This window comes from Crocodylus siamensis, chromosome 2 (genome assembly GCF_052110815.1).
Source record: "Crocodylus siamensis isolate JL-2025a chromosome 2, ASM5211081v1, whole genome shotgun sequence".
In the NCBI taxonomy this organism is placed as follows: domain Eukaryota; kingdom Metazoa; phylum Chordata; order Crocodylia; family Crocodylidae; genus Crocodylus; species Crocodylus siamensis.
In genome coordinates, this window is record NC_143396.1 from 249,922,562 (window position 1) to 249,947,804 (window position 25,243).

Genomic DNA, 25,243 nt, shown 5'->3' on the forward strand with positions numbered 1-25,243 from the left:
ACTTTAAGATGCAGGATATTTGAATTCTGTTCTTGGTACAGCCACTGGCTTGCTGTGACCCTTAAGTGAGTGATTCATGGGATGGATCCACAAACAGTACTTTAGTGCCTATAGAATCTGGACATCTAAATCCAAGAATGTGGTTTTGCAAATCCATGCTAAATTCCATGTAAATCCATTCTAATTTCTGTAAGTTTCTGCAATTGAAGTTCCTTCTGCTCCCAAAACTCTTGCCTATGAACAGCTTAGCACCTAACTCACGATCAAAATCTTCACATTACGCTCAGGAGAACTTTCACCCAGTTTCTCTCCCTTGAAGAACCTGAACTCATATGTTTGCTCTAAGCATTCTTCCTAATACATACTTAGATGCTTGGACTCTAGACAAAACAACATATAAGTGCAGTAGTTACTCAAAAACTCAGGAAAAGATAATGTCCTGCATTACACAATAGTCTCTGATTAGGGACCTACTGAATTCACAACAGAAGTAAAGTGTGCAGTGGCTCCTTTAATCTTGCATGTTCCACCCTTCCCCCCACCCCCACTCCTAATTTGTGGCGAGCCCCATAGCTCCCTCCTGATCAGCAGGGAAGATAAAAAATGCAGTTTTAAACATGGTGCCGTTTTTGCCTCCCTGACAATCAGCAGCAAACAGCAGAGCCATTCGCAGCCCCTCAGCCAATCGGTGGTGAGATGCAAAAATGGCGCCCTATTTAAAACTGCAGACTTTGCCTCCCTGCTGATCAGTGAGCCATAGGTGGGAACCCTCCACCAATCATCATTTGGGAGGTGGGGGAGGGAAGGGCTGCAGGGGAACCTGCAAAATTAAAGGAGCCACAGTGCACCTCATTTCTGCCATGAACTTAGTAGGTCCCTACTGATGATATAGTAGAATTCCATACGCTGCCTAGTATGGGTCAAACCCGTGTTTATCACCTCCCAGGAGACTGCCTAATTCAGGGGAACATTTTGACTTGCTCTTAGGTCTGTGTAGAAAAGAATTAAAGCTTCATTAGGATAGAAGGAGGGAATTAAAAGAAGCAGGACTTTATTGTCTGGTGGTAGTTGTTGGACCAAGTGCCTTGGTTTTCCTATGTATTGCATAGGGTTCTTCAGTGTGTAATTCAGGACTGTAGAGTCCATTCTGGGAATTAGGTACTGAAAAGTTCTGAGCATCACCTAAGTCCCTTTGTGGATTTAACTCTTCACCGCCCCAAGCCTGCACTTTCCTATTAGTAAAATGGGGATAGTGATACTTCCTTCCTCAGTAAAGTGTTTTGAGAGCTACCTATAAAAAGAACTATATAGGAAGTAAGTATTATTATTAGTTTCACTGCTAATTATTTTAGCAGAAACATCCAACTGCTCTAGGATTGTTGGCAGAGCTTCACTTGAAAACAAATCCTTTTTTAAAAATTTGGTAACAGACCAGCCCATTGCACAAATATTGTATACAAGCACACATGTGCACACATACACACAAAGTGAGGAAACATGCATGATGATGATGATTATACAACACAATAGTACATCAAATTTTCTGGGGTTTTCAATATCTGTGTATGAAAATAAGAGACAGGTGTCCAGATCCTGTTCCAGTTGTTGGCATGTAAGTGACACTTGCGCAGTTTTCAGGAGTTCTAGGGGCTTGTCTACACTGCATCAGCAATGCATCCTGGAGAAGATGATACTGAGCACACCTGTCCCCATCCTCCATCCCCCTCCTCCTCATGTCTGCTGGTACATTCAAGAGCTGAAATTTTGCCAGTGAGGCAACTCTAGATTTATCCCCAACACTTGCTTTCACACCTATTGAAAACTGAGGGCTTGAAAGCAGGCACTGGGGAAATATGGAGCAGCCTCACTGCTATAACTCTGACTTTGGTACATGTCGGTGCTCTAGGGTAGGCAGGGCATGTTCAGCCTTATCTTCTTGGTTACCTACCACTGGCACGGTATACCCTAAGTCACTTAGTATGACCCTATTCCAAACCACAAAAATGCTAAGTTCAGTAACCTAGCATCTAACTAGCTCAGCTGCAGTGTAGTTCTGCTTGGGATATTCATCAGCTTTGTTCAAAGCTGAAATCAGTGGGTGGGAGGAAAAACTCATCTTTTGACCAGTAGCTTGGTGTTGGGTCTGGTGCCCACAAAATGAAATTTTGCACTTTTTTGCAACTTTCCAGGAAAGTACTTTAACTACTGGGCTCCGGGGGTGCTTGTGCATATGCCAGGAGGCAACTCTGGCACACAGTATTTACAGTGTGCCAGAGAAAATATGATTAAGCAAGACTGCTGGAGCATCCTAGTTAGCGCACTCCACATTTTGTGTATCAGTGTTCCTGCACTTAAAAATGGAAGTGGGAGTGCTTTAACTACAGCTCATTCAATGAGGTTTAGATATAGTGCCCCCACTGCCATTTTGAAGTGTAGAGATGCTAATATATGAGATGCTGCAGGTGCTTTAATTAGAGCAGCTCTGAGAGCTGCTGTATTTAAAGTGCCCCCCCTTGCCCCTGAAGCACATATAAAAACACCCTGGATTAGGCAGGGGTGATAGTAGCCTCTATTTTTCTGTTGAAGTTGGCCCCATGGTTGGAAAGGCATGCAGATGTGATAAGGCCAAAAAGAGACCAAGAACAATGGCACCTAGTTCTGAAGTTCACTGAGAAAGAAGCTAGTCTGGAAATAAGGGTGCATGGATTTCTGCTCCAAGCTCTGTTAGTGTGTTTAAATTAAATAGTCATGTGATAAAAAGCATAAATAATGCTAGGAACAGGGGTCAAAACCCAGGACCCCCACCTCCTCAGGGAAGTGCCCACCCCACTACAGTGGAGAGACATAGATTTCATAGACATCAGGGCTGGAAGGGACCTCGGGAGATCATCGAGTCCAGCCCCCTGCCCAAAGGGCAGGAAGTCAGCTGGGGTCATAGGATCCCAGCAAGATAAGCATCCAATTTGCTCTTGAAGGTGTTCAATGTAGGTGCTTGAACCACCTCCGCTGGCAGACTGTTCCAGACCTTGGGGGCTCGGACAGTAAAGAAATTCTTCCTTATGTCCAGCCTGAAATGGTCTTGCAGGAGTTTGTGACTGTTTGACCTCGTCATCCCTTGGGGTGCTCTGGTGAACAAACGTTCCCCCAGATCCTGGTGGTCACCCTTGATAAACTTATAGGTGGCCATCAGATCACCCCTGAGCCTGCGCTTTTCCAGGCTAAAGAGTCCCATGGCTCTCAGCCTGTCATCATAAGATCTGTTTTCCTGACCTCTGATCATGCACGTGGCTCTCCTCTGGACTCTCTCAAGCTTCTCCACATCCTTTTTGAATTGTGGAGCCCAAAACTGGATGTAGTACTCCAGCTGCAGCCTCACCAAGGCCGAGTACAAGGGGAGAATGACGTCCCGGGATTTGCTCGAGAAGCATCTATGGATGCAAGCCAGCGTTTTGGTTGCTTTACTAGCCGCAGCATCGCATTGGAGGCTCATGTTCATCTTGTGGTCAATGATGACCCCCAAGTCTCTTTCTTCTGTAGTGCTTTCCAATGTAGCACTGCTGAGCCTATAAGGGTGCTTGAGGTTTTTCCTCCCAAGGTGGAGAACCATGCATTTTTCGGTGTTAAACACCATCAGGTTCTCATCTGCCCATTTGCTGAGCTTGTCCAGGTCAGCCTGGATCACCCGCTTATCTTCTGGCGTGGATGCTTTGCCCCAAAGTTTGGTGTCATCGGTGAACTTGGCCAGTCCACTCCTGACTCCAATGTCCACATCATTAATGAAGATGTTGAACAGGATGGGTCCCAGGACAGAGCCTTAAGGGACCCCACTGGTCACAGGGCACCACGATGAGTGACTGCCATCAATTACAACCCTCTGGGTCCGACCACGGAGCCAGTTTCCCAGCCAGCAGATCATGGTGGAGCCAAGGCCACAACTGGCCAGTTTGGCTAAGAGGTGATCATGGGATACCAGATCAAAAGCTTTTTTGAAGTCAAGATATATGACATCAACCTCTTCTCCCTTGTCCAAGTGATAGGTCACCTGGTCATAGAAGGAAATGAGATTGGTCAAACAAGACCTACCCACAACAAACCCGTGCTGGCTGTCCCTTAGGATGTTAGCCTGGGCCAGTCCATCAAGGATGGCCTCCTTAATAAACTTTTCTAAGATCTTCCCCAGGATAGAAGTCAGGCTAATGGGCCTGTAGTTAGCCGGATCCATCTCCTCCCTTTCTTGAAGATCGGCACCACATTGACCTTCTTCCAGTCTTCGGGCACTACACCAGAGCGCCAGGAGTTTTCAAAGATCCGTGCCAGGGGCTGGGCTATGACGCTCGCCAGCTCCTTGAGTACCCTGGGGTGCAGATTGTCAGGGCCGGCTGACTTGAAGGTATCCAGCTTCTCAAGATGTTCCTTCACGAGGTCAGCATTTATGGAGGGTAGGGGATCCCCATCATCTGGATCTCCCTATCCCATAGCAGGCATGGGCATCCCATGGGACTGATGAAAGACTGACGCAAAGTACCTATTTAATAGGTTGGCTTTTTCCTGGGCGTCAGTTGTCACATCTGGTTTAGCAGGGGTCCAGTGTTGCCCTTGCTTTTCCTCCGGCTCCCCACATATCTAAAAAAGGACTTTTTGTTGTCCTTGATGCTTAAAGCTAGTTGGAGTTCAGTTGCAGCCTTGGCTTTCCTGGTTTGCTCCCTGCAGGACCGGACCAGCACAGAATAATCCTCCTTGGAGGTGAATCCCATCCTCCATCCTTTGCAGGCTTTCCTTTTTAGCTGTAGGAGGTCCGCTAGGTCCTTGGAGGAGGGCTCTGTGCCTTCTTGCTGCCTTTCCTCCGTGTTGGAATAGATTTAGCTTGTGCACTGAGGATCGCTTCCTTGAGAAGCAACCACTCTTCTTGAACTCCCATCTCCCTGGGGTCATGGTCCCTGAGGGCCTGACTGACAAGCCTCTTGAGCTTGTCAAAGTTGGCTTTTCTGAAGTCAAGGACTTCTGTGTTGCTGACTGACTTGCCAGCTTTATGGCGGATGGTGAAGGTGATCAGCTCGTGGTCGCTGTCACCCAGCTTCCCATCGATCACTAGGTCGCCGATTAGGTCGTGCCCCATAGCCAGTACCAGGTCGAGCAGCGCTTTGCCTCTCGTTGGCCCATAGACTTCTTGAGTCAGGTAGAGGTCATCCACGCACAAGAGAAAACTTTGCGACCGCTCGGATTTTGCTGAGTGATCTTCCCAGGAGATGTCCGGGTAATTGAAGTCACCCATGACAACCAAGGTCCTGGAGCAAGCGGCCTCAGTCAGTTCCCGGGCGAACTCCTGGTCAAGCTCAGGACTTTGAGTGGGAGGTCTATAGTAGACTCCCACCGTTGTGTCCCCTGTGCCGTATTCCCCACGAATTTTTACCCAGAGGGTCTCTAGCTGTCCATGCTGGTCACCAACATCAGCTTGCAGGGACATGTAGCTTTCCTTCACACAGAGAGCTACACCCCCACCCCTATTGTCATACTGCCTCTTGCTTGCTCTTTTTTTAAGCTGTCTTTTTGTATTCTTGGCTGCCTAGTGTTCTAATGTCATTATGATGGATAAAGGATGCTGTCAGTCCTACCTACACCACAGCCTCGTGGATTTTCTGGAAAGTGGGAGATATGGAGTCAGTTCCTTGAGCCTGAGTGGGGCCCACAGTCCAGACTCCTGACCTCCTGAACAAGTGCCTTAACTTGAAGAGGGTCCTCTTCCAAAAATCACTGTTGCAGCCAACTGTACATATTAGTTCAGGTAGTTCACTCCCCTTTAAGCACTCCTACATTTTGGAAGGGTGGTTAAACATCTAGAAAACAGAATAGGGGCTAAGCCAGAATTTCAAATAAAAGGTGACTATGAATAAGAAAGCACAAAGCTCTTCACCTACAAATAAATCACTTGGGAATCTAGTCGTCAGGGCAGCACAGTCTGCTCTAAAATTTTGTAAGCAAAATATACATTGCAATTTGAAAATAACGTATGAAGAAAATTCTAAAAATCACTAAGACTTTCTGCCTCCTTTCTCCCAAAACCTGCACTCAATTAAATGCCTTCACAGATACTCCATGGTGCTATACAGGACTTCCCGTTTAAATAGCTCATCATTCATCATTCAAGCAGGGAATTTAAATGGCATCAGGAACATAAACTTCTGAAAAAAGTGATATATAACAAAATGAAGCTGAATCCAAGAAGATAATCCGTGTACAATATTGTAAAGCAGTCTCTTTAGAATGGAGATATACATGGTAGAATGAGGCCAATGTCACAATGGGGTATGCTGAACACAGCTATAGCACATTGCAAATAAACAGAAACATTATGATGCATTTTAAAATATGTTAGTTATTCAGCAACAAGGCTCTAATTCTGCTATAATATCATACCCTCTAAAGCATCTATTTGCCTTTCATTACAAATCTATTTAATATAGGCCATAACACCTTCATACCACATAGAACTTCAGTTAAATCTACAGAGAGCTGCAGTATTCTGCCAATGCAATCCTAATCATAAAACCTGGATGGAATTATTCTTAGAACAAAATGGAAAAACACATAGGATCTGTTGTTTCCAAATGTAAATAGAAAGTTTAAACACAGCTGACAATTTTAAATTGGGCACCAAACCTATATCCCTATCTATATTTTTAAGTTCAGCGGACTGTAAATATGCAAACAATTATGCTTCAAGCTCTGCACTACTTTTTAAAAGATATGCAAAACAAATGCAAGGATTTGAAAATGTAACTCTAAAAAAGCACACAGTTCATATTTAGGGCAGACACTCTGTCCTTCATACTTCCTGTTAAATTTCCTTACTTCACAGGGATGTTATAAAGCTTAATTAACTGTTTGTAAAGCACATTGAGATTTTCAAGTGATAATATTTTACACATGGGTATAGTTAATATTTCTGATACACTAAATTACACTGCCTTCATTGAAGCTTACACTAGACTCAAGTGTATGGCAGAAAGATGTATATGCAGTTCTACCTTAGCCAGCTCACTCACAAGAAGGTTAACAAATGTGCAAAGACAAACAGAAGAAAAACTGGCTTTATGGCCAGACCAGATAAGCTGTTTGGAGAAGTGAGGAGGCCTAGGCTTAAGCATATCCCATGTCTCCTCAGCTGTTTTGAAAAGGGAAACATTTGTTAATCTTCCAGAAAAAAAGGCTGCAGAAATTACCAGCTCTGAGTTTGGCTAGAATTATACAGGTAGCACAAGCTCTGATGTATAGGGAAGAGATTGCTCTTAGTCCAGTCTCTGGATTTCACAGAACCTTCTTCCTCTTCTTGTTCGAAACTAGTCTCCACTTCATACAGATTATTGGGGGAAAGGCTTTTTGGTGTGATTGGCCATGTCACGTTTCTTTGGTTGGCAGCTCCATTTGGGTATTTCATACATAAGGCAGCCAACTTCATGCATCTTGTGTAATACTACTTTGGCAGCCCTCACATGTTCCAGCAGTGCAGCTGAAAAGTCAAACATCCAGATGGGCTGCAAGAATGGGTAGCTATTGCTGCTGGTGGCTGCCAGAGGTCGCAGTTTCCTTTTTGCTTCCCCCCCTTGCTGGCTCACAGTGGGGTAAATATAATGAAGAGGAGCTGCACCCTGCAGAGAGAGCCAAGACATTTGAGCCCTCTTATAGCCCCTCAAACTTTAAATGCGTTGCCCCAGAAAACTGCTTCTTTTGTATTAACTCTAGCCCCCTGCTCTTCCCACGGAGTCCTACCTAAGCAAGTCTCCCCAGCTTCCGACCCAACTACTGCACAACATAAATAGCGGCAGCTCCAAAGGTTCAAAAGTCAGCCAGACCCACAAAATCATGAGATTAGTTCAACAAGCATGAGAATTGGTTTTTTATGTATGAAAGGTTTCATACTTAGTGTCTTGGGCTGCTTAAATTTTCTCTTCCTATCTCCAGTAAGTGTGTAAGTACATTAGACAATTAGTGTTGTCCATTCTCCCAGATGTACTGAGAAAGGTGATTTTGGCCCCAACTGCAAGAAGACTCACCCTTACATCAGTCTAGCTTCAGCCCAGCAACTAATTCTGTACCTCAATGTGCAAATTAATCCTATTCATAAAGATCTCTTACATCATTTCTGCCTCCAGTCAAGCCTGCCACTGAGACCCCACATCAATCCAGCCCTCTCCTAACTTCTTTTTCCTTCTGTTCTTTCTCATCTTTTTCTCCAAGGCATGGAAGGTAGATCCCCTTGAAAATACTTTAAGCACTGACTGATCACTGAAAACCACACAATTCATTTATCTCCAGCAATTCTAACACTCACCTATGTACTCAAACCCCCAGACACTTGCTAGCACTTCAGCTACACACTTATCCAATCCAGCAGCCCTTAAGCAAAATCCCACCTAGCTTACCCACAGCTGTGAAGATTTATGCTGTTCTGCAGCCTACCTCCCACCAGTTTCTAGGATAGGTTGTATTGATTATAAACTGAAATGTATGGTGTCACGGCGTGGGGACCTAGGAGCGGCCGTGATCTCTCCTGGCGCCCCCTACCGTGCCAAGTTGGTGATCAAGCACCCTCGTTCTCACCCGCCACATCTTTGATGTTATCTAATTTTATAATGGAGGCTGCCTTTTGTCCCCTTGGCCATGGTGCTCTTGTTTATCCTGACCCCTGTTCTGTATGGAGTGACTTGGTGCACCCCAGCCTTATGGGCTATGCATGGCTCCAACCACCCCTTATACCACGCCCCAAGCCTCTCAGGTGTACCGGACGTTGTTGGGTCAACTATTGCCCGCGCCCTTACGGACATCCTCCAGGCCTGTCTTCGCTTAATGGCCCACTCCGGGCCCTTCTCCGCACCCTCACCTTCTCCTGGGCTTCCCCCTATATGCTCGCCCCCTCCGGGGCTTCTCTCAGTGCTTGCCCTCTTGCTTGCGCTCACGCCCGCCCTGGGGGCCTTGCTCACACTCATACCTGCCCTGGGGGCTTCCCACAGTTGGACTCAGGCGGCCTCGGCTTTACCTGGCCCCTAGACCCCTTTTCTGAGTCTTATACCCCACTGGGGCTTCCCACAACTGGGGTTCAGGCGGCCTCGGCCTTACCTGGCCCCCAGACCCCTTTCTCGGGTCCTACGCCCCACTGGGGCTTCTTGCCTGTGCCCACACTGGGCTCCTCCCAATATCGCCCACACTGGGGCTGGGGTCGGGACACCCCAAAACGCAGCACCCTCTCCGGCGCCAGAAACCCCCCCACTACTGGGGAGCTCCCATGAGGCCTCCTCCAACCCCTACAGCCTCGCCCAGTCCTCCGGTTGTATAAAACTACAAACAGAAAACTCAAGCCCCTGGGCTACAACATAAACTCTAAGCAACCTGGCTAACTCTCATTCAACTCCCTACCAGGGTTTCCTCCACCTGGTATCCTTGACCAGAAGCTGCTCAGGCCATCAGTCTTCCCTGCTCTGCTTGCTCCCGCAGAGCTCCTTCTTCCTCAGCTGCCAGAGGGGAACTGCTTCCCTGGCCTCAGCCTGGATCACCTTTATATAGGTCAGGCCCTGCCCCCTTCTGGTCAGCTGACCAACTGCGGTTGCCCTGGCAACTGGCACCTATATCTCTTCATAGGAGAAGGGCACCAGAGTGCCCCTGCGACATATGGTCAGATACAAATTTCCATATACAGCAATATGGCACGGTGGAGTTTAGAACAAAGTGAAATTCATTGTAAGGCCACTAGATTCTGTAATATGTAGGAAATTTTATGCAAAATAGAGCCCTTGAATGTCTTCTGAGTTATATAGGTTTAGTTTACCAACACTGATCGTATTAGGCAAAACGAATACACTGCAAGCTGTTTTAAAAGACCTGGCTGAACTGTATTCTCCTTGATGGTACAATCAACAACATTGTCACCTAAGCTCTCATTCCAGAATCTTCATTATCAGTGTTGCAGAAGAATATAAAAAGCAGACAATATACACCCTTATTTTCAGATAAGTGGTTTAACCCACAGAGCTGGAGTTAGAAGGATCTTGTTTTGACTTGCATATTGTGAAAATCTGGTCTGGAGGACATTTCTGGTAAAGAAATGTAAATACCAAAATGTTATAGTCACTTCTCTAACACCAGTTAAAAAAAAAGCAGTTTTTGGCTTAACTTAAAAGTAATGTAAATAGTCTAACATCTAACCTAAGCACCCAAAAGCAAAGAAAATTAATACTTGTGTCTTAATTTTTTATGATAGTATACTGTTTCAAATAATTTTCTTTTACTGAGATCTGAATAGAAGTCTATGAGAAACCACAACACAAGATGATTTTTCCGCTGAGATCTGCGTGCACTGTTACACAATAAAATGTTGTGAAGTAATAGTTATTGCAAAAGCTGAGTAGCTACTTTTTTCCAAATGTATTTCATTTAAGTTTTTAAAGCTTATTTTAACATATTTACTGTATAGATATATTATCAGAGTTACAAAGCAGGAATGTAATAATATCATTAAAGGCAATTACAGTTCTGTAGCAAAGTGAGTCAGCACATTTCATAATTAATAGCAGTTGCCTTTTGTAGGTTGTTCGAAACTGCTATCCCTGCAAATAAAATCAGATTGGTGTTTCCAGGTCTACAGGAGTACTTTGCCTGTCTGGCTATACCTGTATGCTCCAGGAAAGTGCCCTTAATGTGGACACAATTTACAATAGCAAAACTACTCTTTTGACAAACTCTAAGTGAAATAACCAAAAGTGCCATTTTACCAGTAAAACTGAATCTAGGGACTGTTGCTGGCACAGCTATGCTGGTCAGCTGTACTGGTCACAGTCCATATCTCACCTTACATTGGATCAATGTGAGTATGGCAGCAAAATGTTATCATGCTGCATGCAACAATCCATATCTAAAATGAGCTACCAAATACATAACATACAATATCTATATTATTGCTAATTTCTGTAGTGAAACACCTGAACGTTTAGTAAAGTTTATTTCTAGCAGCTTGTTTTAAAATTAATTCCAAATTGATCCCTAGTTTAACTTTAATGATGAGATTTAAACCTTGCTCAAAGATTACTAAACCCAAAAACCAGCATCATAAAGTATCCATTATTAAACTAGGTTAAAAATATAATGTATAATCTTAAATAGACTAAGAAAAACAATTTAATGTTATACTTTCCAGGGATTGTAAAGAATAAAGAAGATTAATTTGCATGTTACATTTTAATATTTTAAAATTTGGGCTTTTACTAAATAGGAAATCAGTACAATTATTTTTTTTCCTAAGGACAAAATAACCAATCAAAAAGACAGACTTCTTACCTCACAGTCTGTCATACATGCCAACTGTAGTCTAAAACAACATCTACTGGGTGAGTCCATGAAAATCTAATTTTATACGAATACAGTTATTTACAGAATTTAAATAACAGCACCTATCACTTTTAACTTTTAAATCAAACTTACGACCATGCAAATTTATGGCCCTGGGTGTTCTTATTTTTTAATATGAGGCAAAATCACATGTATATTTACTGTAAATGTATCATGTAGAGTTCAATACATCATTACCTAATTCAATTTCACATTGGGTATATATATATGCAGTGGATAGGGTGCCAGTGATGAAAAATGTTTATATAATTTGATCTAACCTCTTATTTGTAGAGTCTGAAAAGAATGATAAGTTTTCTCTGTTCAGCAGTTTCAGTTAATCCTCTGTCCAAACATTTGCCCCAGTAAACATCAGATTATTTTTATGTTAGCTGTAAACCTGTCACTCCTCAATAAACTGATATACTCCTGGTGGTTTTATCTCTGCTGTCAAAGAACTGTCAATATATACACCTTACACTAAACCAAACAGAGAAAGCGGAATGTAAAACTATTACTTGGTGCAGCTAAACAGAAAGTTTGTGCACTGCATGATAAGATTCAAGAAGTTGCGACCTGAACGTCGGAGACAGCAATTGGAAGATTGCAGCAGATGTGAAAATAGAAAGCTCTGTGACCTTTAATGCTCTGTTAGACAGAGCCTTACTTTAGTGAGTCTCAATTAAATTTTATGTTTTGTGGCTCCTGTTTTCTTGTAAGACAAGAAAAAAGTTCAACGGATGGATCCTGCTTTGAAGATTTTAATTCCCTGTGGGGACAATTTATTTCCACCAAGGAAGCCCTTCAAAGATTTTTTTTTTTGTGCTTATATAGTTGGCAGCTTATTTTGTGGAAGGAAAGAGCCTTGAAGGCCTTTGAAAGGGATAGTATTCTGCAAATGGCTAAGTGGTAAATCCAAAATGCTTTTGCTATTTACTGTGACCTGTTTCTTATGCTGGAGGAGAAAAGTGGAATGATGGCTTAAAAGAGTCTGCACAATATAATGAAAAACTGCTCCATTAAACCATCAGTTTATTATTGTGATACTCCAGTACCGTAAACGTGGCAAATTTTCTTTGAAAAAGGCATTGAAGAAAATGAGGATGTACACATTGTTATAAGTATAAAAAAGGTAAGCACCATTTTAGGGACTGATCCTGCTAATGTTAGAATATACCCTGAGTGATAAATGGTATAAAGTTGAAAACAGTTGGGTACCAGTTTGTAAACAGTTTCTTTGAATCTCCATTTCTCTTAGAAAGGCGTATGTTCCTTTTTCATGGAACAGCTTTCTTGCCAGTGGGTGTACACAGTAAGCTATGCTAGCTGACAACTGCTGAGAGAGTCAGAAAAGTTATGGCCAAGGTAATAAGTGGGGAAGTGGTCCCTGTTGTCCTCCAAGTAGGCACTGTCACAATCATATGGCAACGTCAAGCAACCAAGAAGCACCTTCGCTCTGCACAGCCAAGCAAATGACAGTATACACTATGCCCAGAGGTAAACATTTGCAGGATCAGGCTATTCATAACATTGTGATTTACTTACTATATTATTAACCTTCCATGTAACCTACTTCATTATCAAAACATTTGAATTAATATATCCCCCTAAACACAAGCAAACCTTGATGCAGGCATGAAGGCTACACAAAGCCAATGATCTCAGTGGCTGTAAAATAAAGAAGAGAAATAAATTTGGGTAGGAGGAGCCACAGATATTAACTGATAGACCTTGTTGCATATTCTGTATAAAAAGTTACTGTAAATCAGGGTCCTGGTAAAAAGACATGAAGCCAGAAGAGTACATAGCTGAAGAAGCCACATCAAAAATTTGCAAGATAAGAATAGAATAGAATAGAGCAGAAATGTTAACAAGCAAAAAGTCTCAGTGAATACTATGAGAACTGGCTAGGAAAGGTATATCAACTTTTGGATGGGTAGCAGGCGCTGCATAAATCAAGCTATTGTTTTTTATTTAAAATCTCCATTCATTCTAATTCTCAGGAAAAAATCTTTTGAGACAAATAGTTTAATTCCAAGAATTCAGGAAACTAAAAAGTATAGTACAAATCCTTTAAAAGTCAACCACTTACAGACATTCATTTGCATGAGATTTTTGTTATTTATTGGTTAACAAAAGGGGGGAAAAAGCCTAATTAAAAAAACTTAGCAGTATTTACAATCATTTTGGAACCAAATTAAAGAATGTAAGCATATTAAATAATTAATATGATATTTAAACAACACTAAAAAAGAAAGCACACAGGCCACTAAATACCTTTTAATCTCATAGCATATTGATTTTTCAATTTACAAAGCCATCTTGCAATTAGCAAAATAACTAGATTCTTGCTGTCTCCTCCCACTTTTAAAGCACACACTCAGGGCTAACTTCTACATGGGACTGTACCAACTTATACCCATAGAAAATTTTGGCCCTCATATTTTGTTGTCGGGTTCTACCAATTTGCAAAACAAATTAGTGATAAAGACAACTGTTAAGGGCTGAAGAAACAAGTAATTTATACTGTGTTCTTGCACATAGTTTCATTTTTAGGAAAAGGGCTACATGTGAAGTCTGCTGAACATGGTATTTAGAAGCCAAAAAAATGCACCTGCATATTACTGGCACCCCGTCAAGATTTGGTGGCCACATATTTCAACATACATTTCTATTATGTACAGCAGGATAGCATTTCACTAAAAATCTTGGCTCTATGCAATGGACAGTCTTCAATGGGATTCTTCTGACTATTTAGTCTGTTGAAAATCTGTACACCTGCTTTATATACTGAGAAATTAAGTTAGGAACATCATGTGGTTTAAGAATCAGAACAGAACAGCCACAAGTCAGGAGGAAGAGGGCTCTAAACTTGGCTGAGTCGCTGATTTGGTATGGGTGAAATTCAGTCCCAGAGGGCCAAGGAAGGCTACTTATAATTTAAAACCCACTTAAGTCCTCAAAATAAATCATATTTGGGAGTGAAAAAGTGTGCATGCCTTTTGCTGCCCCATAGAACTGGATTTCATCCTGGCTGAACGTGAACTAGTTTTCTATAATAAATTGGTATCTTTCTACTGGTATCTTTCTTTTGACTTCTGTTCTCATGCTGACAGAGCACCATCAGAATTCCTCCTTGGTCAGGAATGCCTACAACTGGGGCTGAAAGAATAGAACAGGAGGCTTCATCTTGTTTCATCCTATAAAGAGCTCTTATTCTGGTTTATAGTATATTAATTTTAAGCCCAAATTAGTGATTGCATTGTTAAAATGCATCATCTTTCCTATATTTCTTTCATCTCATACTTTTCCCCCTTTAAGCTTTTTCACTAACAGGTGACTGCCTCAAAAAGATGTTCTCCTGCTCTCATCCAGCCCTCTGGAAAAACTCGGGTAATTACACTATACAGAGTTCTTTTATGTCACTACAGAGACAGCCACTGTAATCAGTTCAAAAAACTATACTTTGCATATATGGCCGCTTCTGTTCCTTTTGCATATTGTACAAATGTCTCCTTCCATATCCCCTTCCAAACTTCAGTGCCACTGAACAACTGGTAGTGTTCAGAGACACTCCTTATAATAAACTCCTTTTTCGGGCGATACTCGAACTATTTCTTCTAAGTCTCTGCCTACCCTAGGGGATTTCTGCCTAAATGCAGTTCCAGTTGAAGATTCAGTGCGAGTTCCTGATTCCTCTGGAGTCAATGGTAAACCCTCTTGTTTGACCAATCAGATAAGAACAGTTAAGGGGCAGGCCCTCAGTCTTTAGATGCCGATTTAAAAGCCTATCTACACAAGGGATATGCAGCGTAACTACACCAGTGTACACATCTCCACAAAAGACAGATTATAAAAACTAGTTCAGTGCTCCAAAGTAAGAACTATTTGTAAGGAATGATTATAAATTTTCCAGCTGTTTTATGGTACTGGATTATAGGAGAAATCCAAAATAGCATCACCACCTCCCAGGGCATAATTGAGGGGCATGAGGCAGCAGTAGTCATTACACCACAGGAATGGTCGCTGTCACAATTGGCCCAGCAGGAACCAATGCTGTCTTGGGCACTGCATGGCTGCCCTGTATGTGGAGCTGAGCCCTTACAGTGGTAGGAGAGAAACATAGGGATGGTTTAATATGCAAATGCCCCCTGTTTTTAAGAACAGCTTAATATGAAAATGCCCCCTTTTTTAAAGAATAGCTTAAAAGACTGTGTGTATGCTTGATGAATAAAGCAGTTCCCACAGAAAAAATTGTTACAGACTCATAAAATTATAATAAAACCTATAACTTTTCCTGGAATCCTTTTCAGTTTGGGGTATTAGCTTCAGAAAGGTCAAAAGAAAAAGCAGTGAAATTCATAATCATATTTTTCCCCACAGATAACTACCATTCATTTTTGCCAAAGTGTTAAAGGTGAAAGAAAATGCAGTGTTTTGTATTGGGGACATGAGTTTCCCTCAAACCTTTAGCTGTAACCCACAAGAAATTTAGCACAACCTAGTAGTAATTCGTAAATTTATTTTAAAACCAGGTCTTGTATAAACTAATCTTTATTTGTGTCTGTAGGTTTAAACACCAGCACTCAGAAATATTACAAATGTTCTTCCCTGACTCCAGCCTGAGGGCATCCAGCCTTCAAAAGAAAAAATATTCTCTCCACCTTAAACATCACAGACAGTTGGTTACTACACTCAGATCTAAAATCAGCTCTTTTAGGCCACAGACAGACATAGCACTTAAACCTTTCCAAGAATGTCAGATGAGGAGCCAGTTCCCAATTGTCTGAGGTCAGAGGTGTCTGCACACACACTGTAAAAGTAGAACTGCCACCGTTTAGCATTTCAGGACTGTGGAACCACCACCAGGGATGGTGGTGAGTCTTAAACTGATTGCAATTTTCTGCTCTCCCTTTTCACTAACAATGAGTTTAGTAAAGACCCATACCTGCATTTTACTAAAATCTGTGTAGTGGAACCCTGGCTGGGAGTACCTAGGTATGTGTAAGGCGGGAGTGGGGGGGACAGGACACACTGCCTGGACCCCTGCTTCTGGGTTCCCAGGACTTGTGTGGCCTTTAAAGTGTACATTTGCTCAAGCTACTCAACGATTTACTTCAATTCCTGGAAATTGATCAGGGTTTGGTGCATCCCAGGCTGATTTGGGAGTGGAGGGGAAGGTCAGATAGGAGAGGGTGCTGCTTGGACCCCTGATTTTGTGTGCCTGGGGGCTCAAGGGACAGTTTTTGGATGCTTTAAAAAGCTGGTCAGTTTCTTTCCATTGGTGGCAGCTGACCTGGGTTTTATACATCCCAGGCTTATTTGGGTGGGGGAGAGGGGTTAGATGATGTAGGGCTTGGACCCCTACTTCTGTGTTACTGGGGACTGGAGCGTCGGGAGGCAGCTCTCTGCTGCTTTTAAAGGGCTGGTCAGTTTAATTCCACTGGAGTCCTTGGGCAGCTCCCTGGAGTCCCCAGTCCTCAGCCCTGAGAAGGAGGGGTCCAGGCTGCAACCCTACACCTGGACATCTCCCGCCTCAAATATGCACTGAATATTGGTTCACTGCCACCAGTGGAAACTAAACAACTCTAAATGTGGCATAGAGCTGCCCCCAGAATCCCCAGCCACAGACACTGTGGTCAAGTACAGGCAATAGAGATTGGGACAGTAAAGATGCTGTGCAACAGGCCTGTGTGAGTTGGCAGTGATCTGATCTGGCTTCGGATCCAGCTGCTTTGGATGACCACGATCTGATCCAGAGATCTGGACCGGGTTTCCACCTCGATCTGGCTGAAGCGGCTCCGAAGCTGCCTCAGAGAGCCAGCCATAGGGTATAATGGGTAATCAATGAAATATCTATAACTTTGTTGCTTTTTATCTGATTTGGATGAAACTTGCAGAAATGGTAGCCTCTACTGATAGCATGAAACCTGCCAAGTTTTAGGAAGATCGGTGCAGGGGTTTGGGGGGAACTGTACCTCAAGCTCCGGACAAGCAAAACTCGAGCCATGGGTGACACTGTGTTAAGGCGCAGCAAGGTGACAGCTGCAGGGATGGTGGCCCCTGCTGAGGACACAACACCTGCCAGCCGTCCAGGAGAACAGTGCAGGGGGGTTCTGGGGCCCTGCTCCCCTAGCTGTGGACAGGCAAAACTCATGCCAAGACTGTTTGTCTTGGGGCACTTGATTGTCTGTACTGATTCTTTCCTCTCCTTAGCCTGGTTTTGTAGATGCTAATTGATGCTCATTAAGTTTCATAGTTTCTAGGGTCAGAAGGGACCTGAGTATATCATCTAGTCTGACCCCCCGCCATGGCAGGAAAGAGTACAGGGGTCAAACGACCCCAGCAAGGTGTTCACTTCCTCCTAAAGACCCCCAGGGTAGGAGCCGGCACCACTTCTCTTGGAAGGTGGTTCCAGATCCTAGCCGCCCTGACAGTGAAGTAGTCCCTCCTGATATCCAGCCTAAATCTACCCTCTGCTAGCTTGTGACCATTATTCCTGGTCACTCCTGGCGGTGCTCGGGGGAACAGGAACTCCCCCAATGCCTGCTGATCCCCCCTGACTAGTTTATAACAGGCCACAAGATCCCCCCTCAGCCTTCTCTTTTGAACAGGTCAGGTCCCGTAGCCTCTCCTCATAGGGCCTCCCTGCTGTCCCCTGATCATGCGAGTGGCCCTCCTCTGGACCCTCTCCATGCTGTCCACCTCCCTCTTGAAGTGCGGCACCCAGAACTGGACGCAGTACTCCAGCTGCGGCCTGGCCAGTGCCACATAGAGGGGGAGGATCACCTCTTTGGACCTGCTCGAGATGGATCTGTGGATGCATGACAAGGTACGGTTGGCCTTCCTGACTGCTTCCCCACACTGCCAGCCCATGTTCACCTTGGAGTCAATGATGACTCCAAGATCCTTTTCCACCTCTGTGCTGACAAGAGGGGAGTTCCCCAACCTGTAGGTATGGTGCCGGTTGTTCCTCCCCAGGTGCATCACTTTGCACTTGTCTGTGTTGAATCCCATCCTATTCTCATCCGCCCACCCTTGTAACCTGTCTAGGTCCGATTGTAGCCTGTTGCTTCCTTCTAGTGTACCCACATCCCCCCACATCTTAGTGTCATCAACAAATTTGAACAGGGGGCTTTTTACCCCCTCGTCCAAGTCACTGATGAAGATTTGAACAGTGTGGGCCCAAGGACTGAGCCCTGCAGAACCCCACTGCCCACGTCCTTCCAGGGAGCCATCTACTACCACCCTCTGGGTGCGGCCCTCCAGCCAGTTGGCAACCCATTTGACTGTGTGGGTGTCGACAGCACAGTCCCCCAGTTTCTTAATGAGAACGGGGTGAGAGACAGTGTCAAAAGCTTTCCGGAAGTCCAGGAAGATTATATCCACTGCTACCACTGCATCTAATGATTTGGTGATCTGATCGTAAAAGGCCACCAGACTGGTCTGACAATATTTCATACAAGTTGTTATGTAGTAGCTAGGTCCTATGTATTGACCTGGTCCCCGAGTCTCTGGTCCCTGAGTGAATCATGATTAGTTGACTGGTAACTGGTAACATAGCAGCTTAGCAGCCAGGCCTGCAGTAGTGTCTCCCCTACCTGCCCCAAGATAGAGAATGTCAGTCCCACAAGCACCTGTGGCACCAGTTTTGCACGTCTGCAGCTTGAGAGGCATTTCCCCCCAAACCCCTTCACTGATCTTCTTGAAATTTGGCAGGTTTTGTGGCCTCAGTAAGGACTCCCACCCCTCCAGTTTTCACCTCACTATGTTGTAATGCCTAGATGTGACATGAGTTTTGCTTTCAAGAAATTGGGGTGCTGCATTGATCTTCTTGAAACTCAGCAGACTTCATCCGCTCTGGGGAGTCTACCATCCCTGAAAACTTCATCTAAATCAGACAAAAAAACCCCAACGATATAGATATTTTATTGTTTCCCCATTATACCCTATGGCCGGATCTCAGAGGTAGCTCCGAGGCAGCTCTGAACCACTTCGGGAAGCTGAACGAGGCAGCGCTTTGACCCAGATGTGCTGCTTCAGACCCCGAAGCATCCAAACCTTCTCCAGATCCGAAGCTCTGTCTGAAGCCTCGCACAGCCCTATTGTGCAAGGGTTGGGGTAGGGGGATGAGGCGCAGTACAGTGTGGGATGTCTGGAGGATGAACCAGGCACTAGTCACAAAAAACTTGGTGACTGCACATAACACAATGAGTTCACGGGGACTCTAAAATTGGTTCAAAATTATACCTGATTATCCAGGCATATTTTTTAAACAGTTCAGGAGGCTTAAACCATTTTAAACTGGCTTGTATGTCTGGCCACCTGAGGTTTAAACCACATTTAAATAGGTTTAAGTGTTATGTCTGTCTGCACCCTTAAGCTGAGAGCAGTATTTTACACTTACTGTGTGAGTCTACATGTTCATTAATGCACCATAGTTACTGTGCGTTTAGTTCTTGGATAAGCAAGTACTAAATCAATGTGCATAACTTGTGTCACTGCGCAGTAGTATCAACACATGGATTTTAGTGATGCGTATTGTGCAGTAGCCTAATACTACTGTGCAGTAGCATATTAGCATGGTTTTTGTCTGGCATGCTACTGCACAGTGTAGATGTGCCCACTGTGGCATTTAATGAGTGATAAAATGCTTGTTAACGAAAGGCAAAGGCGGCAGCGTTAGGATGTGTTATGCCCAGTACTTTGTAGAGTCACTGACAGAATGAAGACGAGGAGCAAAAATGTTGGTCATTAAAGGTCATTGCCTTTCTATTTCATACATGTGAAATTAATTTCACGCAATAAACTCCAGCGCAGTTCACACTGAAATTTATTGCTCCTGGGTGCAGCATTTACACATGTGCCTGGGATCACAGCACAGTGAGCCAGGGCAATACACCCCCACTTGTCAGAAGGCCTGGGGGGGATCAGCGTGCCAGTCTGGAGCTGTTCAGTCCTGGCTCAGTGTGCTGCAGAGGGGCTGGCTGGAGCACGAGGGTGTTACAGTGCAGGGCTAGTTGGTAGGCAGCCCCACACTGTAGAACCCACATGCCCTAGCCAGCCCCAGTCACTGTCTACACTTGCATTGTAGAAGAGTTAATAACTCCACCATAGAATAGTACTTGTGTTGGGCAGTACTATACTATAGCAGACTTAATTGATTTATTTTGGCCTAATAGCACCACTCATGTAGATGGTAATGCTCTACTGCAGAGCTAATTAAGCAATTCTGCAGTAAGCATCTCGTGTAGATGAACCCACTGGGCACATCCATATGTTCCCTAATGCACTTAAGTAATGTGTACCTCCATTGTGAGGCAACCAGCCTATTTTACTTCCAGTAACCAAGCTCCTTGTTCAGAGCTAGCTCTGGTATCTCTACATATCCTGCACTGGCCAGGTAGACAAACCCTCAGATCTGCCACACTAAGAATAAGAGATGTGTAAGAGGTTTCAAGTTGTATTTTTGGTATCAAGTTAAATTTTTGCCAAATTCTGATGACAGGAGAAAGAGTGAATTATAAGATGGTGTTCCAGTGCCTGTAAAGCTGGGCGATTAAAAAAAAATCACATAAAACTGACACCTGTAATAATGTACTTGCTTACCCTTCTGTCCGGGAAATGGTCCTGAAACAGTCCCCCAAGCTCCTGTAATTTGTTGGATCAGTTTTCCCTCTCTGAATTTGGAACCTAAAAAATACAGTATAAGTATACAGCATGAGCAGTTTAGGATTTTAAGTCACTTGCAGTTTTCCACTTTTTATATAAAAAGACTTTTAAAGTTAATAGATATATTTTATTCACTATTAGATACTATTCCTTACATGCATGTATTAATACTATTTTCATAGGAACTAATACATGGAGGAGAAGTTCAGCCTAAAAGTAAAATTTGAGTAGTTCATGGTACTTATATAGCCAGCACCTTTTACAACTCTTTCTTGTTGTGCAGAAAATAAGCTGTTAACCCTAGGCCTTATTCCATGGCTTGGAGTTAATGGGAACCTTTCAATCAGCTTTCCATCAGACCTTGTCTTCAGAAGTTTGAATCAGTTGGTATGGCAAATGAATCCACTATACTATTTCTTAAAGGTCCATCTAGCTACAAATAAAATCAACAGGGGATTTTGTTGGACGTTAGATCAAGCTCATAGTTTTCATTTTTTATAGTTTAGCAAAAAGATGGACAATACAGAAGGAAACTATCAATGATTTTACTCAATACACATTTTCCCACTAATATGTAGACATATAGATCTTTCAGCAGAAGGCTGACAGTGTTTGCAGCACATCATCAGCCTTAAGAAGAATAACACTATTATGATTCAAGAGTGCAAACATAATGGCTTTTACAGTTTTGGATAACAGTGGTCAGCATAATTCACTGTATTAATCTATTGAGTGCTCCAACAGTGGCTATACCCACTTCTCAGAGATAACATTTGAAAAAAAGGAAAAAGACAGTGGAGTATACACAGCTTTTTAAAAATAAGAATGGGGTGGGGGAACAGTATGGCAATACTTTCATTTCCCAATTTGAGAACTGACTGACAGCAGTTAAAAGCCTCTGGCTGTAATAAAGGCAGTCTGTAGTGAAAAGAATCATTTAACACACTAACATGTGCACTCTTACATAATAATTTTATTTTTAAAATTGTGAAGTAGATAAAATGTTCCCTCTCATGGTGCAGAGAAGTTCCTTACTAGGGACAATCTGAAAACCCTTTTTTTTTATAAGACAGAGTTAATTAACATCCTACATCCAAAGCATGCCTTAGTTTAGAATAAGAGTCAAGAAGTTTTCAAGGTGGCATTATCACTAATGGATAATATCAGTCCTACGTGGAAGATAACAGTAAATAATTATTCAGAAATTAATTATCATAATCTAGCATCTTTGTGGGGGGAGGGCTAAGCAGAACACAAAATAGGCATTTTCACCTTTTTTACAGTTTTTTTTCACACAATGTACTTTTTTTTTTTAGATAGGCACCAGGTTGGGTTGTTGCGGCTGCTATTCCAATATACATGTATTGCTACTTAGTCTGATCAGATAATCTGCAACAAATGAGTTCAATTTTAGTCAGATGATGTTAAACAGCAATTTCCTCCCCATTCTCAATAGGATTCAGCAGTATCAAAAGGGGTTTTGTATTTTGGCAAGAAACAGTCTTAATTTTGCCTATCAAAATTTCCTAAACTGTGTTTTGCACTAACAAATCTAACCATTTTTCTTCAGTCTTGAAGAGAAATTTCCAGTGATGTAATACAAGTTATGAAGGCAAGCCCACACCTCTTTCGAATGCATTTAGAAGGAAACACTGAAGCCCTCCATAGCGCTAATAAAAGTAGCTCAGGCACATCTGGGATCTCTATCTGGGGTTACCTCTTTTATTAGTAGGAAAAGTTGCTGCCAAGTTGGCAAAATGGAGAATGCTATTCAATAGGCTTACACTCAAATAAGAGCTGATGCATAACATTTTGTCTGAAAAGAACCCTTGGGAAGGCTAATAGCTGAAAATGCCTCAATGGCATCATACAAAGTCCAATGGTAATATCAGCAGCAGAATGTAGTAAGTTGTTACATTATATCAATCAAGCAATCAGGACTTAAAAAAATAGTTTAGCTCAACCAAACATGAAGGATCAAAATGAATTTTAATACTTTTAATCATTTATAATCTCACAATTGAAAAATAAAAAAGTGACAGTCTCCATTTGTTAAAAAAAACTTTTAAAATTAACTAGTAAATCACTATATTTTGAAATAAACATTTTAAATATATTAATAGGAAGACAGTCCCATAAAACTTTTCTTTGGAAAAGACTTGAGGCCTAACAAAGAACTTAGAACAAAATTCTCTGCTTCAAAAGAACACTTTAGAAAAGCCTAGATCCCAATCCTGGAAAAAGTATGCACAGGCTTAAATTGGTAAATGTGAGCCTTCTCCAAACTTCCATGTCTATGCAGGAGAACTTTTATAATTTTTTCTCTGATGCCTGATGAAGGGTGTTTGTGCTTGAAAGCTTGCAATAAAAGAATTGTTTTTGCAAAAATCTAATCGGTCTAATAAAAGATATAATCTCTACCATGAGTCCTGATTGCTTCAGCCATCCTATTAGATATCCAGATGCATACAGGTAGCATACAGGTAGCCTATGTCTAAGTGTTTGCAGGAGTGTGGTTTTAATGCTAGACTCATTATGAATTACTCCAAATGAGAGAATATACTTTCTCATTTTGCCTATCTTATAGCTAGATCTCACTTTTATGCACATGCTTTCATACAAATACGCACTTCAGCTAATAATCATTAAACCTCTAGAAAAACCAAGCAATTTAATCATATGTCATGGGATAAACAGATAATTTCTCACTAAAGAGGTTACATAAAAAGGTTTACATTCATTTCAGTTTCTTGTCATAAAGGAGATAAAATCTTCCTATTGAGTCCATTTTTAAAACTGAGTCACACAAATACCATATTCCTTCCTTTAGGGTTTTTGGATCCATTCCTTCTCCAGTAAATCTTTTTATAGCTTTAACAGCAATCCCAAAACATATGCCAATTATGTGCTTCAATCTAGATCTGTGAATTGGGTTCTTTGATTTGGAATTGCTTACCTCAATAAAATCACATTTAACTTTTTAATGAACTAGCTAATTTAATCACCAGCACTTGTTATAAGAAGCTTGAGGAAGAGCTGGAAAGATCTTTGTTTGTTTTTCTGGGGGCAGGATCAGTAGCCTGTAGTAGTAATTGTGATAATAAAGAAGGGTGAGATCATTCACTTCAAAAACAACCTGGTCTGTTTTACATTAATGGTTACAGAACAGCATAACCTAGGGATATACAACACTTTTTCATCTTGGAACCCATTTATCTCTGAAACCAATATTATCCAAGTGTTCATAATCGAGTGGATTACAGGCACCTTGGAAAGCAGGATAATTCTCTTGTATGTGATTAGGCCTTGTTAGAATAATACAAGCTAAAGCTCCTGACTAAATATGAGGAAACAAACTTTTCTGGTCTGGTTAAGATCTTGAAGTCTAAAAAAAGCAAACACAGCTACGAAACAGTTTTCAGACACAGAATGCAAGGACACTGAACCAATAAAGACCTGAGCTAGCAATGAGACTTTGTGCGAGCACCAGGCCAACAGTGCCACCATACAACAAGCAGCACAGATACTGGGTGCAGAGGCAAGTTTATTGGATCTGACCACTACAAGAAGGTTTAAATTACTGATGTTTTCAATTGGATTTAATTCCTTCTCCTCTGGTTTTCTTGCTGTTTGGCTTTTCAGTGTAGCTAAAATGCTGCGACATCATCTTCCTCATTAAGAGATAACAACTGCCTCTATCTTTAATTCAGAAGATATCTTAAAATGAATGCTTCCCAAAATGGTTGAGTATAGGAGCCTGAAAGGGGAGTGGGATTAGATTAAATCCAGGAAAGATTAAAACCATGTAAAAATACGCTTTTAAAATAATTTTCTTATGAGATACTGGGGTTTATTCAAAATCTAGTGTCAAAGTTGCAAATACCTGTGACCTAAATATGTTTCACTTAAATAGCCCACATTTGCATGCCTCTACAACTGGCGTTTATGGGATAATTAAATTCCTTTTACCATGCTATCAGGACAGATGCAATATTTCTGAATTTAAACTATCTTTGAACAGTGATTTTACTGCATTAGACATAAAGGCTAAATACAAATGTTCAAGAGGCCCGAGGCAGAAGTGCTATAAGTATAGTGCTTTGCTCAAAGTGCTTTAGATTATGTCTGGGCAGAACAAAACACACATGCACTGTTCAGTGTGGGCGGCTCAGAGCCTGCCTATGGTGGCTGACAT

General features: G+C 42.4%; 1 protein-coding gene across 3 annotated transcripts in view; it reads right to left on the minus strand.

Annotated features, from left to right (window-relative positions):
• The window catches only part of SLC25A21 (solute carrier family 25 member 21), a 448,630-nt gene that overhangs the window by 76,054 nt on the left and 347,333 nt on the right, over positions 1-25,243 (minus strand). For all 3 annotated transcript variants that reach the window (XM_090033640.1, XM_090033638.1, XM_090033639.1), the window contains one exon: positions 20,986-21,069. In XM_090033640.1, the coding sequence (XP_089889766.1) occupies positions 20,986-21,069 (84 nt within the window). The remainder of the gene's footprint in view (positions 1-20,985; positions 21,070-25,243) is intronic.